The 17,622-nt window shown below is 37.5% G+C and overlaps 1 protein-coding gene across 1 annotated transcript in view; it reads left to right on the forward strand.

Annotated features, from left to right (window-relative positions):
* LOC134527325 (neuroendocrine convertase 1-like) overlaps positions 1-17,622 on the forward strand; it is a 70,522-nt gene that overhangs the window by 38,836 nt on the left and 14,064 nt on the right. Inside the window, exons 8-12 of the mRNA XM_063359897.1 lie at positions 1,470-1,682; positions 5,549-5,649; positions 8,281-8,499; positions 11,684-11,835; positions 13,551-13,684. Coding sequence (XP_063215967.1) covers positions 1,470-1,682; positions 5,549-5,649; positions 8,281-8,499; positions 11,684-11,835; positions 13,551-13,684 — 819 coding nt within the window. The remainder of the gene's footprint in view (positions 1-1,469; positions 1,683-5,548; positions 5,650-8,280; positions 8,500-11,683; positions 11,836-13,550; positions 13,685-17,622) is intronic.

The raw sequence follows: 17,622 nt of genomic DNA on the forward strand, positions 1-17,622 counted from the left end.
TCTACATACGCACGTAGAGTGTGAATGTACGTGAAAATGTTTTCCACTTGTTAAGGTACCCAGAAATCAGACAGAAAAAGACTCAGTTTGAGACAACTCACAACCGAATTTAAGGAACAAAAAATTCTTATATTACTGGTCAATTTAATTAGTGGCAGGAAATGAAAAATAAAATTATTTTTGAGAATGAAATAACCATAACCGTAACCGTCAAACTGGAAAATAAAAGTTGCGAAAATAACATCAAAACTTGAACTTCGCTTCCTATTAGCCGCCCTTCCATTGGCCGTAAGGGTCAGACGGTTGAATTTAGCTATACGCAACAGCAGCCAGCAATCTGGTGTGTATTACAACGTGGCACGTTTACTTTTTTTTTCTTTGGGAGATAAGTGTTGACGTTTAGTACGTTTCTGCGAATATGGATGACTGATGTGAAAATGATGTACGTGAAAGCTATGGGAAATGCAGCAGAATCAGTGAACATTTACCAACGGCGCTTTGACAACAGAAGATGTGTTATGAATAGTAAATAGGAGTTTCAAATAAATCTTCACGCGTCGGTGATATAGTTAAAGAATAAAACGATGGTGATTCAGTTTACCGTTAAAACTGAAAACAAACATCGTTACAACGTAATAAACACCGTGATGTGTAGGAAATGTGCAGCTGAGAGATAGCCCGAGGGTGTTTGTTGCCGGGCTAGTGTGTCGTAGTTTGTGTCAGCGGCAACGCAGCGCTTGTAGCTTCACCCCACTGACGTCTTACTGGCACAGAGGAGTACTGAGACGGGGAAGCCTTCATTTCACAGACGAGAGAACCACACCCGAAGTTCCCCGAAGTTCATACTCGCTTTTTTTCCCGTACCACGTACGGCGTATAGGTTAGCTACATTATAAATACTTTAAAACATTGTGGATGGTTGGTTATATTAGGTAAGTATAGCTACATTAAAAATACTGTAAAATCATTCTATGGTTGCTTAGCAAATAACTTTTTAATATGTAGCTATCCAGCGCTAGGAAACAGTTTACATGATTTCAAAGTATCTTTAATTTAGCTATCCTAACCAAATCAACCGTCCACAATATTTTAAAGTATTTATAATGTAGCTAACCTAACCTAATTGACCATTACAAGTTGCGTAAAATTGCACGGGAATATGGGGCGTCCCGAGAATTTTTGTGGAAGACAAAATACTTCCTAGATTTTATAGTGTATGAAAAATATACAGATCCTCGAAGTACGTTTCTTCAATTAGGTATTTTCCTCTAAAAACAATTACAAATAAATACCGTTGCCTTGTTTATGGTATTTCCTTTTTATCAACACCGCCATATTTATTTACAATGAACCAAAAAAAAAAACCGAAGATGCACGATCGGGCTATTGGCTCTCTCGTCTGTGGAAAGAAGGCTTCCCACTGAGATGGGCTCGTGAGGAATGTCCGAGGATATGGGATGCTGTCCCAGGGCCGCGGCGGCAAGGGAGCCATCTTCGTGTGGGCGTCGGGCAACGGCGGCAGCCGCGGCGACAACTGCGACTGCGACGGCTACATCTCGTCCGTGCACACGCTGGCCGTGGGCAGCGCCTCGCAGCAGGGCCAGTTCCCGTGGTACGGCGAGCGCTGCGCCGCCACGCTGGCCGCCACCTACTCCAGCGGCGCCTACTCCGACCAGATGATCGTGAGTGCCCTGCGCGCCGCTCCGCCGCTCCGGCACTCCCCTACTGCACTCACGGTGGGACCGCGCCAACTCCGTGATTTGACTACTCCACTACACCGCGACTCCACTACTCCGCAGATCCACTACTCCGCGGCTACGCTTCTCCATGACTCCACTATTCCCCGACTCGATTACTTCCCTACTACACTGACGGTGTGACCGCGCCAACTCCGTGATTTAACTACTCCACTATACCGTGACTCCACTACTCCGCAGCTCTACTACTCCGCGGCTACGCTAATCCGCAACTTCACTACTCCATGACTCCACTACTTACGACTCACTACACCGCGACTCCACTACTTCACGGCTCCACTACTCCGCGGCTACGCTAATCCGCAACTTCGCTACTCCATGACTCCACTACTTATGACTCCGCTAATTCATGACTCCACAACTTCACTACTCCACTACTCCACTACTCCCCGACTCGATTACTCCTCTACTACACTACTACACTCACGGTGACCGCGCCACTCCGTGATTTGACTACTCCGCTACACCGCGACTCCACTACTCCGCAGCTCCACTACTCCATGACTCCATTACTTACGACTACGCTACTTTAAAACTCCACAACTTCATGACTCCACTACTCCGTGACTCCATTACACCACTACTCCACTAAATCATTATTCCACTACTGCACGACTCCACAATAACACAAAACCACATCTTCTCAACTCCAAAATTTCACAATTCTACAATTTCAGTACTCAACAACTTACAATTCTACAACATTACAGTGTAACAACTTCAAAATGCATCAATTCTAAGACTCCGCGACTTCACAACTCTATAACTACAAAACCCTACAACAACTCAAGTTCCCAATGCCACAGTTCCATAACCCCACAAATCTACACTATTATAAATCAGAACTCACCACTCTACAATATCGCCACCCTTCAAGACCACAACTTTAAAATTTCAGAATTCCACAATATACAACTTCACAATTTCACCACGAATCCACAGTTCCCAAAATCTACAAATAAATCTTTGCTCAAGACGTGAATATAAAGAAAACGAAAGACGTATTGAATTCAACTTTTCTTTTAGTCACACATAATAGTTTTCTATCACTTTGTTAATACATAGCACAAACATTAACTATATGTGTGAAATATACATAAACCATGTATAACATTATTTTTCCCCTGTGAAATCACTGTATCCAGTTTTTTGAAATAATTATTAAAAATTTTTTTTGAAATTATATTATTAATTGTCACCTATTTATAATCTTGGAGAGTATTAAATTTAGCTCTCTAGTTTAGGAAAGAAAAATTTTCTGTAACTATATGAAAATTAATTTGACATTATTGACCATTAAATCCAATAAAGTGTATTTTGTTTCATTATATAATTTTCTACCATATATAATAATTTAAAACTATGTTTATTTCAGTTATAGACTTAAAACCGGCGAAGATGCCATCCAAATTTATAAAATAAATACAGGTTCCAATATAACAAAATTTTTTAAATTTAATATACGTTTCAATGAATTATGATACATTCTAAGTATAAATCAGTCAAAACTATTGCAAATAAGTGTTATTTCGCTGATACTTCATTAAATCTGTTCTAGCCAGATTTAAATTAAGCAGTTCTCAAGCCTTCTAGTGAAATTCCATTGATTCAAAGTAGTTTAAAATGTATACTGTATATTTGTGCAACAGTACCGAAATATATATTAACATATTATGAGCATTGTTGCTGTCATAAAATTTTTTAACTTAAATATGTTTTCGTTGTGTTTTATTTTAAATTTTCTCTCTATATTTTAATTTTAAAATTTAAAATTTTGTTCCCCTTGTGTTTTTTTTTGAAATTATATGTCCATTACAATGTCAAATACTTCATTACAGTTTTATTCTTAAATTTACCTAAAGTAAGAACACATTTATTTTAGTAGCAATAATTAATACGTCAGAATTAATTTTCATAACCATTGAACAGTTCCAAAACTTATTGTAAAATAAATAATGTAATGTATTATAAAAAAAACTGTGTCTGAGTGAGGGAGAATTTCCATATAGTTGTGGGATGTAGTTTTAATTTACAGTCTGTTAGCAGCACTGATATGCAGAAAGTCAAACCGAGAAACAGCCGCACGTAGAATAAACTTAGTTGTTTAGTGTTGTTGTGAATTTAATAAAACATTTATTTACCATTATTATTACTATCAATAACTCCTGCGATTGGACAAAAAAAATCGGTGGCCAGCATTCCCCCACTCCTTCTGAACTGAGTTACACTCCTAGCCAATACACAGGCCTCTTCCAATACATTCCATTCCCTTATCGTTCTCACAACCACAGGATATTTTCCCCTTTCCCATCTTTCTTCGCTCCTCAAAGATTTTCCTTGTGTTTTCCCTCCTACTTCTAGGCTGCCCCGACGCAACTGGTCGTCTCAGTTCTCAGTTCTCCCCCCCCCCCCCCCCTTTTCAACCTAACTAGCCACTCCTTCTGCCTTCTTTCCTTTAGGGTCTATCACCCCATTTACCTCATCAGCTTTGCTGGGCTGTTTAGATACTCTCCGTTTTCCCTTTTCGCTTCTAACGATTCTTCTCCACTTTCTCTTCACCCACTTAGCTGCTTTCCTCCTCACCCCCTCCAGTTTACTCTCAAGCACTGCTTATAATCGTGTGCGTATTACAAAAGTGTAACGTCACATGAACTATTTACAAAAATGAAATTGCCAATAACGTTTTTCTTTTCTATTATAACATAAGGAATTCGGAACGGATGCCCGGCATCTAAGAATTGTCGCGGTCTTTGCGACTAGCGTGTCACCATGTCCTGCAGGACACGGTACATGTTGCAAGTCGCGACGACGAGAACGCAGCCTGAAAAAAACACGCGACTACGCATAAATTAATTTTTCTCATTTGCTACCAGAGTTTTAGAAAACACTAAGTAGTCTACGGTTGGGTGTTATGTGGAAAACGTTTCATATTCTTAAATATTGATACAAATATATATATATTCTTTACAAGTCATTTTTTATTACAAGCAATTTAAAAGCCAATTCAGTTGTATAATATGTCTAGGAATTATTAGTCAGTTATTAAATATAATTTCTCCAACCTTATATCTTAGCAGATGCTTATTATGTCTTTTGTTTTCGTGCTTTAGATACTAATAACACAATCAACAAGTTTTGTTTCATACAAATATTTTTAAATATCACGCCAAACACACTTAATTTAAAAAATCACAGGTCCAAAATATGATGGATATTAAAAGGATACGTTGAATTTGACATCAACATTTAAATGTTCTGTAAATGATTCTAGCTAAGATAAAAGTAATTCAATACAAAAAAAGTTCACACATGCCATTGCAGTGTTTATTGCATGTTGAAGAAGAATCTGTTGGACATCAACAAGAGCCTTGTTTTTTTGTGGTCAAAAAAATACATGTTCATGTCTTATTTAGAGTTTCACAGATGTTTTTAGGTCAGGAGCATACAAAAATGTTTAGATGCAGTGGGTTGAGTATGGACTAACAACAAACCTTCACGGTGAAATCATAAAACCACGCTAGACGATACAACAGAGACAAGACATACAGTCTTGACAACACATACGTTTGTGACAAAATACGATCTAGATTGGTGTGTTCTCCTATCATTTTAAGTCAGATTCCTTGTTTTCTACGTAATACAAGAAATCCCGAGTATGTGGTTTGTCCAGAATGATTTGTATTCCTATGCATTACAGCTAACCAAAACAAATATTTTATTAGAAACAGTTTTGCTTGTAATGTATTTATTGATTACGACTGTTTTTGTTTTGTGGGGGGTCGTTTTTTCAGGCCACTACGGACTTACGCAACTCTTGCACGATACGCCATACGGGGACTTCGGCTTCGGCGCCCCTAGCAGCTGGCATCATAGCTCTGGCGCTTGAGGTCAAGTGAGTTAGCACTTTCCTTCACTTAATTAAAAATACTAGGTTTTGTTAAAGCTTTTTCATTATTTTAATGACGCAAGTGGCGTTTTCTAAGATGAATTCCACAATGTAATTTTTTTTATGGAACAGAATTATTCATGAAACATTTGAGATATTTGAAAATTTGTATATTTTCATGAAAACAAACTGTATCACTACAAAATATTAATCACAATAATACTGGGTTCGGATTCTTACCCAGCCACTTTGTGTTGTCCTAGTACCTCCTATAGTTAGTTATTTGTAAATTAATAAGCATAATGAAACAAAATAAAGCCTAATTTTAAATATTCCTTTATTTGATCGATGGTTTGAAAAAATATGTTTGAATGAAACATGAATTTAAATATAAAATTATGCGTCAATTTTCGTAAGACAAAATTAAGTATCTATTATTTCAAAAACATTTTTCATATGTGCAAAAATAACCATAGCCAAGTATTGTACAAAGTTACAACATATTTTTGGTAGTATTACAAACTATTCCTTTGGCAACGGGTTTCCAAAGAAATCTTTTCTATATGTAAAGAAAATATTTTTCTGTCCACGATATTAAAGAAAAGTTTCATTTTTTAAATTATTATAGAGATATAAAGAAACTGTAAGCCGTAGCAAAGGAAAAAAATGTTAGCAATTCGTTATACCTTACGTTCACTTTTCCATAATCAGGGTATAAAATATATTACACTCAGACGCAGTCAGGCCAGTTCTTTACAGACGGGGAATCGTGATTGAGTATGGCGTGAGACTTATAAAGGCTGTATAAATATAGCACAGTTAGTTTATTTCAGATTTTAATTCTGACACTAACAATACTGGTGTCTTGGTCAGCTAGAATTTCTCATTATATTCTCAAACTCAAATGTGTGCAGATTTTATCATGCCTCTCTTAGCGCAAGTGAGAAGGAAGATTTTCCAACCTCTTTTACTACGCGCGGTAGTATGTTTAGGACAGGAGAAGAGGATAAAAGAACGGGAAGTTCATTGGAAAAACGACGTAAGCTTACTCAAGTTATTGCAACGATGCTAAATAATAAAAATAAAAATAACGGAAGGACCTAGAATTGTGTATGATTTTCAATTGACTGAAAAATAACTTTTTAAAAACAAAACCATGACAAAAATGGATATGATTATAGCATTCAATTTTATTCAGATTACGTTCTTTAAATAATTTATGAAATGGGAAATTTTGATTTAATACAAGTTTTTGGACATACACCATTGCATTTTTGCACTGTTTGCCATGGGAAAACGCCAAGAAAGCAAATCAAGAAATAAAAATGAAAACATAAACCCTCAATGAACAAGCCTAAATCAGCTGATGTCGAACAGATGAACCTAACGATGAACGAAACAGATATTGTGGGCAACACAACGATGACAGCACAAACGAACACATTCAAACTTATAATAAGTTTATATGTTTCTCAGTAATTGAATCCCAGTCCATTAAAATTACAGAACTTCAAGATGGCAACGAATAGTGCAACGGTGATATCATACACATGCAGGATGGTGGCGGTTTCTAAAATTGTAACGTTAGGGTACTGGGGCGCTTGATTCCAAGATGGCAGATTTCAAGACGGCCACTAAGGTCAAACTTCATGGTCAAAGTCATCCAATATGGCCGCCGTGACGTCAGAATTCAATATGGTGACCGTAACAAAAAGTACAATTGTGATGTCATCACTCAAGATGGCTGCCGTGACTTCATGATAGTGGGTCATTGAACCCATCCACAATCCACACCCACAACCCAGTAGCCGGATCATCATTAATGACCTGGGATTCAATTACTGATAAACATATACACTAATATCAACATAATAAGTTTATCGTTAATTTATATGTCAAGAAACATAGGTAAAGAATCATGGCAGCAGTGAACATTAGACATTAATTTCAATTATTACAAGTTTATAAATATGTACGCTACAATAAAATTTGATTTATCCTAGAAATTGAATTTTTATTTTTTTCTGAAATATATAATTCCCAGCCTAACTTTTAGCAGTGTCTGGCGCCTTTAATTGTTTAATTTACATTTCAAAGAGACTATAGATGTTTCAAATGAAAGATGCAAAACCAAGATTTCCCACAATCTCGTCGACAGCGAGGTCATTAGAAGAGTAATAAACCATACCCTATTGTAAGGAACTATCCTTGCATTGCCTGAAATTATGCAAGGTATCTATGAATAAGAAAAATTTCCTGTTTTTTTTTTTTGCGTCATTTACATTATTACACTAGGTTACACAAGGAAAAAAAATGTTTGTGTGCTAATAGCCGAATTTGTTTACATTCAGTATTTTAATATATTACCCTTTTATGGAAAACATTCAAAATAACAAAAAAAAATTATAAATTTTTTAAAACTTCTTTAAAAATTATTATTAGGTAATATATAATATATTAATTCAAAAAAGAAAAAAATTAAAATAAAAGTAAATTTCAATAATCTATCAAAAATATAGGGGAAAGAAAACATTCTTAAATGAGAATAATCTGAGTGTAGCGTTCGGCCATCTCTATGTGTACAATCACAAGTGTGTGTGAGGGCGTGTGAGAGCGCCGCGAGCGTGTTGCCCGCAGCCCCGAGCTGACGTGGCGAGACGTGCAGCACCTGGTGGTGTGGACCTCCGAGTACGCGCCGCTCAGCGACAACGACGGCTGGCAGCGCAACGCCGCCGGCTTCTGGGCCAGCACGCGCTTCGGCTACGGCCTCATGAACGCGCTGGCGCTGGTCACCGCCGCCGCCAACTGGACCTCCGTGCCGCCCAAGCTTGAGTGCGAGGTCACCGCCCTGCCCCTGTGAGTGCCGTGGCTATGCTACCCATCGAGCACCCACATAGAATGTGTTGTCCTTAAAATTAATAGTTTGGTACAGGTTTCACCAAATTTTTAGGACCATTAGTACCTATATTTCAGATAAGCTAAAACTTTTAATATGTTTAAGATAATAGGATTTTTGTTATAACCTTCTTGTAAAAATTAAGTAGTTTTTTCATTAACACTTAACTTCTTTATTAATACAATACTAAACATTTCAATAATCATTACTAATCACACTAATTATTTAAACCAATTGAGATTTATATTAATTCCTTATTGTAGTAGAAGTTATGCTTATTTTTAAAGGATTATTTAAATAAATGTTTGTGTGTTTGATTTTTTTTTGTATATTTGCACGAAGCCTGCATCTAGTTAAAAAAAAAAGGGTACATTTTTCGCGATTTTGCAAAACTACGCTGATTTGTTTTAAAAATCATAAATTTTTAATGACCGTTACATAAACAACAAAAATTAAGAGAAAAATTATTATAGACCATGATTTGCTTTTTATCATTTGCTATCAGCCAAAAGATATTTAATAGTTGTGCGTTTTTATCATATTTATTGCGGTTAAGAGGCAATTTCGACAAGAACTTAAGAACCAAATATAGTAATTCATGTTTTCTCTAGCCAAAAACATTAGGTCGCCTGCTTAATGAGGCAAAAGAAGCGTATTCAATCACAACACGTTAGAACGGATAAAATTGATTTAACGCTGAATCGGCACAAAAGAGATTCGGAACCCATTATAATATTGGAGGTATCGTCTTTTAACAGGGCGGCGTGAAACTTAATATGTACATTTGAATTACGTTGTTATTCACGAAAATATCATTTGAAATATTTACCGTAAATTAACGATGAATGCTGGTTATAAATTATCCTCACATCTTCGTAAATTTGAGAAGTGTTTGCTGCCTTTACTTACCTCGTATAAGAACTCCCGAGAATTATTTATTGGTTTATCAACAAACCTTAAAAAAAACCTAGTCAAGCTCGTAGTAAGAACATTCTTCTGCCGTTCGCGAGCTTAACACAGAACTCGCTACTCGAATTCCGGCGTAGCTGGTTTATTCGAGGAGACATGGATGTGTGGACAGGCAACTTGCTTCCACCAATGTGATCCCAGTTGGTATTTTCTTTAGTGGTAAACGTGGTGGGGGCATCCAATATACAGTGGTGGTTTTCTCGAGATACTCCTCTTTTTCCCTCAGGCCTTACATCCATTCAGATATCCATTGTCTTTCTTCATCGTCTCGTATGATTTTGATATCGTCGAGACGTTCATCCTAAATAGTCCCATTGTTGTTTGTGAACAGGCTCACGGGAAAAGTATCGATAATTTTATGTATCAATACCAATGCCTTTGTACTCGATACTTTTCAATCGTTATTTTTACTCATATGAGACCTTCTTTGGAGGTATCCTATCGGATGAATTTGAACTTATCCAAAGTCTCGCTGCATGGATCAGTTACACTGAGTGTAACTATTTATTTATTTATAAAAATTTTAATGAGTGAGAGTGAATGGAAATATTTACAATGCTTCATTTGCTCGTATCTGGTTCATCCAATGGTGTTGTTCAGTTCTTGTTTATTTTAGTTATACGCAGTGATTTATATACCATATATACCAAAACTTTAATAAATTACAAGTTTTTTTATTTTATTTTATAAGTAATATCAACACTAAATTACTAAGTAAAACCATGTATCTGTGATGCGTTTCCCGCTGAATAGCTCCTTGAAACTGGAGCATTCATAAAAAAAAAGTCCGCCTTTAATTTACGGTATTCAGGGATCTTCGGAAATTTACAGTTCTGAGGGTATTGTCCTCGAACATGAACTTCCAAGAATCATCGGCGAGTGTTAACCAAACTTTTCAAAAACTTGCTTAGTCTAGAGCAAAAACACACACTTCTTCATCCGAAGTCCATGTTCAGACTGTCTACAGCGTAACTCAGGAGACGGATTTTGACAATCTGGCATAGTTTCTACGGAGACCTAGTTTAATGATAAAGACGGGGAGAACCCTTCGTGTATTTTGAGGTGAATTTTTCGTAGACGATGCCTGTAGCCACAACTATTTTGTGGATTCGTTTTACTTCAGGCTGGACTTAACTTGCGAATAAATAATAAAGCCTTTTAAGAGTGATAATGCGTCGATAACAAGCTCACATCGTTGATAACAAACTGGCCCAGAGCACTGCAATCTAATCAACTTAAATGTGCTATATTTATAAGAGTACTTAAAGTATACTTTGGTACGTAATGAATATAATAAATAATCGTGGCTCTAAGGATTCAGTAAATTAACTGTAAAATCCAACTGTGAAACCCGTTAAAAATTTTGACCATACATTTACGAAGACTGCTGGTTACATATTATTCAGGGATTTTCGTATTATTACCGGTTATTTTCGTAAATTTGCGGGTATTAAATTCACTTTGAATATGAATCCACAAAAATAATCTTGGCATATATGTAAACAAAACTGAAAAAAATTTTTTTGTCAATACTCCTGTGCAAAAACTATAATTTATTATACGCGCGTGTTTACACTAAAAACATAACTCGGAAGTCGAAATGCGGTGTACATTCTCTAAGATTCAATTTTTTTCTGAAATTAAGAATAACTCTCTGTTTATTTGAGGTGAATTCTTCTTTGGAAAGTCCGTTAATTTACCGTAATTTCTAAGATAATAGATACCTACTGTGTGTTCGTGCGTGTGTGTGTTTAGTGTGTATGTAGTTTTGTGTGTCTGTTGTCTGTGTTGTGTTTTATGTTTGTTGTGCGTTTATGTGTTTTGTGTTTGTTGTGTGTGTTGTGTTGTGTGTTGTGTTGTTGTATGTGTAATTTTTGTTGTGTGTTTTGTATGTGTTGTTGTGTTGGGTTTTTGTGTATTGTATGTGTTGTGAGTTTATAGTGTGTGTTGTATGTGTTTTGCTATGTTGTTGTGTTGTTGTGCGTTGTGTTGTGTGTTGTGTTGTTGTATGTGTTCTTTTTGTTGCGTCTTGTGTTTTGTATGTGTTGTTGTGTTGTGTTTACGTGTGTTGTGTGTGTTGTAATTGTGTTGTGTTTTATGTGTATTGTTTTGTTGTGTGTTGTGGTGTTGCGTGTGTGCGTGGTGCCGCGAACTGAGGCAGTGTGCCGCGCGCAGGGCCAACAGCTCTCTGGCGCATGGACGGCCGCTGACGGCTGTGTTCCCGACGGCGGGCTGCGAGGTCGCCCACCTGGAGCACGCGCAGGTGACGGTGGAGCTGGCCTACCCGGTGCGCGGCGTGCTGCAGATCCACCTCACGTCCGCCGCAGGTGCGCGCCGGTCGCCTCCCACCTCCTTCTGGCATCAACAGTCACCGCGCTGGAACTAGGGACCGGAAAAAATTCGCGGATTCAATTACCTCTAGGATAGCCTCCATTATCCTCTGCACTTCTCAAGTAAACACGCGTGTTCATTGGGTACTAAATTGTGAGTTGTCTCCACTGGGTAGCTTGTGATTCGACGCTTCTTTGGTCGATAGTCTCTCATTGGCCCAGAGAGCCAATAGCAGAACCAGCAGAATTATACACATGTTTGAATTTCAGCCTATCACGAAATGAATCCGCGAATTTTTCCGGTCTCTAGCTATAACTAGAGCCACGGAAATTTCGCGGATTAATTTAGTCGCAAGCTAGAATGCAAACCTCCACACAGTCGCACTGTGTTCATGATTGGACCGCAGTTATCTGGACACGCCCCTCTACGACCGTGAGCTAACGATGTCCAGCTAGGAGAGAAGTAAGCGAATCAGGTAGTGCCAAATAACAAGGATAAAAATGTTCTCGCTAAGAAATCAACCAATGGGAAAGTAAACATGGGTCGAGCACACCTATAACTATGAATTCTATCCTGAGGCCAGAGGAATCCGCGAAATTTCCGGGACTCTAGCTATAACTAGGGACCGGAAAAATTCGCGGGTTCAATGACCTGCAGGATGAACTCCATAGTTCTACGTACGTACACTCGGTCAAATGCCACCCACTCATTGGCTGCCGTCTTGTGAGACGTCCCAAAGTAGCAGCCTGTGATTCGATACAGCTTTGGTCGGGCGTTTCTCATTGGCCCAGAGTCATCCAGGTGAGTTGTGAGCCAATAGAAGAGGCAGCACTCAGGTATAACTATTTGTATTTTAGCCTATAGCGAAATGAATTCGCGAATTTTTCCGGTCTCTAGCTATAGCAAATTTTAATATTAAAATTTCAAAAATTCATATATTTTCGAAGCAGATATCACATATCAAGAATTTTACAATGACCATTCACGAAATTTAATTAATAGGGCTACTTAATCAGGATGATAAGTGTGACGCTCGATGGTGCTTCTAGCGAGGCATAGCCTCTAAGAGCAAGTCTGTGAACTAGCTCGCTGTCGTATCGTCGTGCTTAGGATAACTATAACATTTTAGTGATAACTATATAACATTACATGAAAGAGAAATGAAGTTAAAGGTCTAATGCAAGTTCCTTGAGTGGTTTCAAGAATCTTCACCCGGGTTTCATGCCTAAATCTCATCCTGGAAACTGGTGTTTCAGAAATATTTACCTACTCTTCTATAGTAACCATTTAAAAACGAAACGCTGGACAAGAACTACTTATCCGACCTAAGCGCATTCTTTAAATTTTTTCTTGAACAGACACTACTGTACTAATTTGAGCAGTTTTCAAATGGTGTGTTATCTTCTTTTGAAACTTGTGGAAGGAGAGAAGATATTTGTGATATTTTTAATTTTATTTTTTTATATAATATAATTAAGTATTGGGATTTAGTTCGTGTTCAAGATATACTTTTTTTGTTTACACTTCTTATGGCATACCTATTGGAAAAATAAAAATTATTCATTTGAAAGTCTTTTCCTACGGGAAAAGAAAACTAATACTTAATTATTTCTTGATCAACTTCATTAATGATAGGTTACAGTGTAACCAGTGTAAAGCAAACAGAATCAAAGAGCTGGATTTCCTTCGTTCGTATTCTGTGCATCCACAGGGACAAGAGTACAGCTACTGTCCACTAGAAAACTAGATAAGTCTGACTACGGCTTTAAGAACTGGACGTTCATGTCAGTTCTCACCTGGGGCGAAGATCCTAGAGGCGTGTGGCAGTTGGAAATTGTCGATAAGGTAAGCGAAGAGTTGCTACAAAATTACGTGTGCATTACAAGCTTGCCAACTAAGTGCAATTATTACAGTACGATATTATTTTTGTACGGATCTGTAGCTTGGAGGCATACGACACTATGTCAGAAAATAAATATTTTTCAAGACAGCAGTTTAAAAATTTTAAATATTGTCTCACTCATATACTCAATTATTTTCTACCCAAAATATGTGAATTTTTGACATATCGTAGATATCAGTGCTGTATGTCACTAGAAAGAACGTCAAAAGGTGGTTAAGTTTATGGTTAAAAGTGCATTTTGCCCAAAAGTAGATACGGTGACTTATGCCTCCGAGGTATAACAATATAATTAAACTTTATTTTTAACCAAGTACTTTTTTATTTTATTATTCTTCATTTTTCTCCACACATATACAAAGGAAGGGACATTTTTTTAATTTGCCAGTTCTTAAGTCTTGACCGTGTGTATGAGTCTCACGAGTTGTTATTCAAAATTTAATTCATAATCTGTTTCCCACTAAACCCACTAGTATTAAACAGTGATGTGTATATGGTATAAAAATTTAAATCATTAAAATCTTGCACGACGTTTTATCTTTGCACGTGAACGCGTAAGGATATGAAATATTTTTACATACAATTTAATTTTTCATTTAAAATTAACAAATTTGTAATACTATTTTTTTTTCAGTAAGGGATTGTAGGATTTATATGGCCGATAGTAGTTTTTTTTTATGTGATACTAAATATTTCTACCCATAGGTTAAGAAACGGTGCTATTTATGGAGTGTTTTACATCAAAGAACTGTTGTAAACACTTGCAAATTCTCTTCTACAGGTTACAGGTGAGGAAAGACGATTAAAAAAATCAAGTGAGTTTTATACACAGCAAATAAATGTTAATTTTGTACCTTTTTACTATTAAATTGAGAAATATTCTTTAGAAAACTACGTAACCTTAATAAAACATAAGAGAGGCTTAATTTGGTGAACTATATTTACAGCTTGAATCGGTACCCATGTGATTATTTATATTTAGTCATTTTTAAGAATGTGTCTATAATCGCATGCCTATAGCTATCATGCCACACTATTATTCCTTATTACCCTTCACGTATATAAAACAAATCTGTAAGTATATTTTTTTAGCTGTTAGTTTTTTTTTTTAATATTCTGCTGCACTACTCACATTCGGCCAAATTTTATCACTGGTTTTTTGACGTTAAACCAGCCAATAAATAACAAGCAAGCTATATACTAAATGCCATTCTGAAGTTATTGGAAAACTTGATTTCTTAAGAATACGTGCCACCACTTAAAGAGTTCGACACATACCAATGAAGTATTTCAAAGTGCCGAATAAACCTCGGAATTATGTTTACAAGTAAGGTATTTTTCTAAAGTGAAATTTCTTTATCAAAACGCGATGACTAAGGGCATGCAGATTTCGCGAAAAGATTTCGTAACTAGATGAAAGTTAAAACACTGTAACACCGTCTGTGTTTCGTGATTGGGTGAGTTACTCCCACGTACATATCGATTGTAACAACACCAATCACAGTGATTCAGTGTGGAAGCAAACGCGTCCTGAGTGGCTCGGTCAAACAAGGCAACGACGTCTCTCACAGACGGTCGCCAATCAAAAGGAAGAAACCACAGGTGCGGGTATAGCTTGTTGCAGTCTAATAATTGCTCAGATCTTTTCGCGAAAAAATGCCTGCCCCTAGCGATGACTCATCAGGGAGTAACGCAAATCGCAACGCTCAGGAGTGGGAAGCTCGATGTTCGCGTGGGGGATGATTAGAGCAGGAAAGAATGGAGTAGCGAGTCATACAACTGTAAAGACTCTTCGCCAGGGGCGTAGGCACCGGGGGGGACAGGGGGGACGTGTCCCCCTGAACTTTTTGGGTGGAGGGGACTGTCCCCCCCCCCAACTTTCCAGACCGTAATATTTTTATTTTATAATATTATTCTGCCCAACTTTATTTGTAATTTCTTCACTCTCAAATTTTATCTTAAGGAAACAATAATAAATTAAATTCGATGTATCCATTGGTTAGATACAAAAACTGCTTAAAAAACGATATTTTGCACTTTAAAATCAAAAATTTTCCGGTGGAGGACCCCCGGACCCCCGTCTTAGTAAGAGGGGAATGGGTTTACATGACATCAAAATCATTATTTGTCCCCCCCAACTTTATTAACACAGCTACGCCAATGCTCTTCGCAGGTTTTTCGTCCCCAAGTTCGTTACTGTTGCGGTCCACCAGCGTGAATGATTGGATACATGGTTTTATCGCTCCTGTGAATTATTGAAGTGTGAGGTTATGGCTTCTAGCGCGCGTGGCGATCACTAACCCAAATTTGGCAAAGGACGCGTGGAAGGGGAGGGGGGATAATGTGGGGATATATTCTCATTGCTACATTTCTGTAAACGCGGTGAGTAATTTTTGTTGCTGAATGGTGAGCTGACACAGTGGCTGGATCAACAGGGTACACATGAAGTGATTCATGTCCGGACTACCGTGTTGGTGACGTATGCTTTTTTTGACCCCCGTTGGAAAAAAAAATCCCCGTATCCGCACCACCGCCGATGTTATATTTAGACGAATGATTCCAAAACAGGTGAGCTAAGCCTTAATGTACGCTGGGATGGTTCACAGGTAGACGCGGGCGGGGGGAAGGTGGAGGGGAGTGTATGACGAGAACGTAGTCACGTGAACGCGGCCGTGGTTGCGCGTGCGGTGCGGACCCGGGGGACAGCTGAGGCGAAACACCAGTGGCAGCGCGGCGCAGCGAGGCGTTAATACCCGACTTTCGACACACGCTCTCTCGTTAGCCGCCGTCGCGCCGTCGATACACGGTAGAGCTGAGGCGTGGTGGGCCGGGCTTCGACTCGCAACACAATGATAAAAAAAAAATTGGTTGTCGGTAAAGTCAGTTTACGGACGATAGTTTAACGTGACAACTTCATAACAAAACATTGATGAAATGATTGCATAGTTTAATGAATAAAATTGAATCATTTTTATTGAATTATCTCTATTTTTTATGGATACAAAGGAGTGAAATGAAATCTACAATTTAATTGATATATTGACTTTTATTTGCACTCATCAATTCGAATATGTTTATTACTTTAACGAAGAGATTATTTTAACTATAACTTTTGTACATGTTTGCTGTTTAACTTCTTCCAATCTGTGTTATTCTGTTAAGGATAGGACGATGATAGGAAAAGTAGGAAACGAATGGGAGTGTTTCAAGTTGAATGTGCCTCGAAAAAGTCAAGTCGACGGTTGTTCCAATCGAGTGGAAGAGAGATAGATGCGGCGCAAGCGTACAATGAGCGTAACGGGAAAATGAGTCATCCTTTTTCGTGCGTGCAGCCGGCGTTCATCGATTTATTAGACGTTGTCACGTCAAAAATTGTTAGCGAGTCTTCCAGTGCCCGCCGGTCATGTGTGAACATCTGCCTCGGTAACGAGCGAATTCATGTCTTCTCATGTTGGTCATGTTACTATACGAAACTCGGACACAAAATTTAACGTAGAATTCTTTAAAATATGTTTTTTTTACCCAAATGTAACATAAATATTATTGTAACATTACAGGTATTTGCAAATTTGTACATTTACGTGGAAAAAAAACTTTGTCACTACAAAATAGTGTTCACTGGATACGAATTCTTACCCAAGCATTTATGCTTTGTGTTGTCCCGGTACCTCCAATAGTTAAAGTTATTTGTAAACCGTTCCCTGAATAGCTTATCATATATAACTGCGCAAATGATAAGCATGTAGAAAAAAATAAAGTTAAACTTTTGAATATTCTATTATCTTTCCCATGGTTTTAAGTAATTATGCTTGAATTAAAAATCAATTAAAATATAAAATTATGCGCCAATTTTCGTAAGAAATACTCAATATTATTTCGATGA

Source organism: Bacillus rossius, chromosome 1 (assembly GCF_032445375.1).
Source record: "Bacillus rossius redtenbacheri isolate Brsri chromosome 1, Brsri_v3, whole genome shotgun sequence".
NCBI lineage: Eukaryota > Metazoa > Arthropoda > Insecta > Phasmatodea > Bacillidae > Bacillus > Bacillus rossius.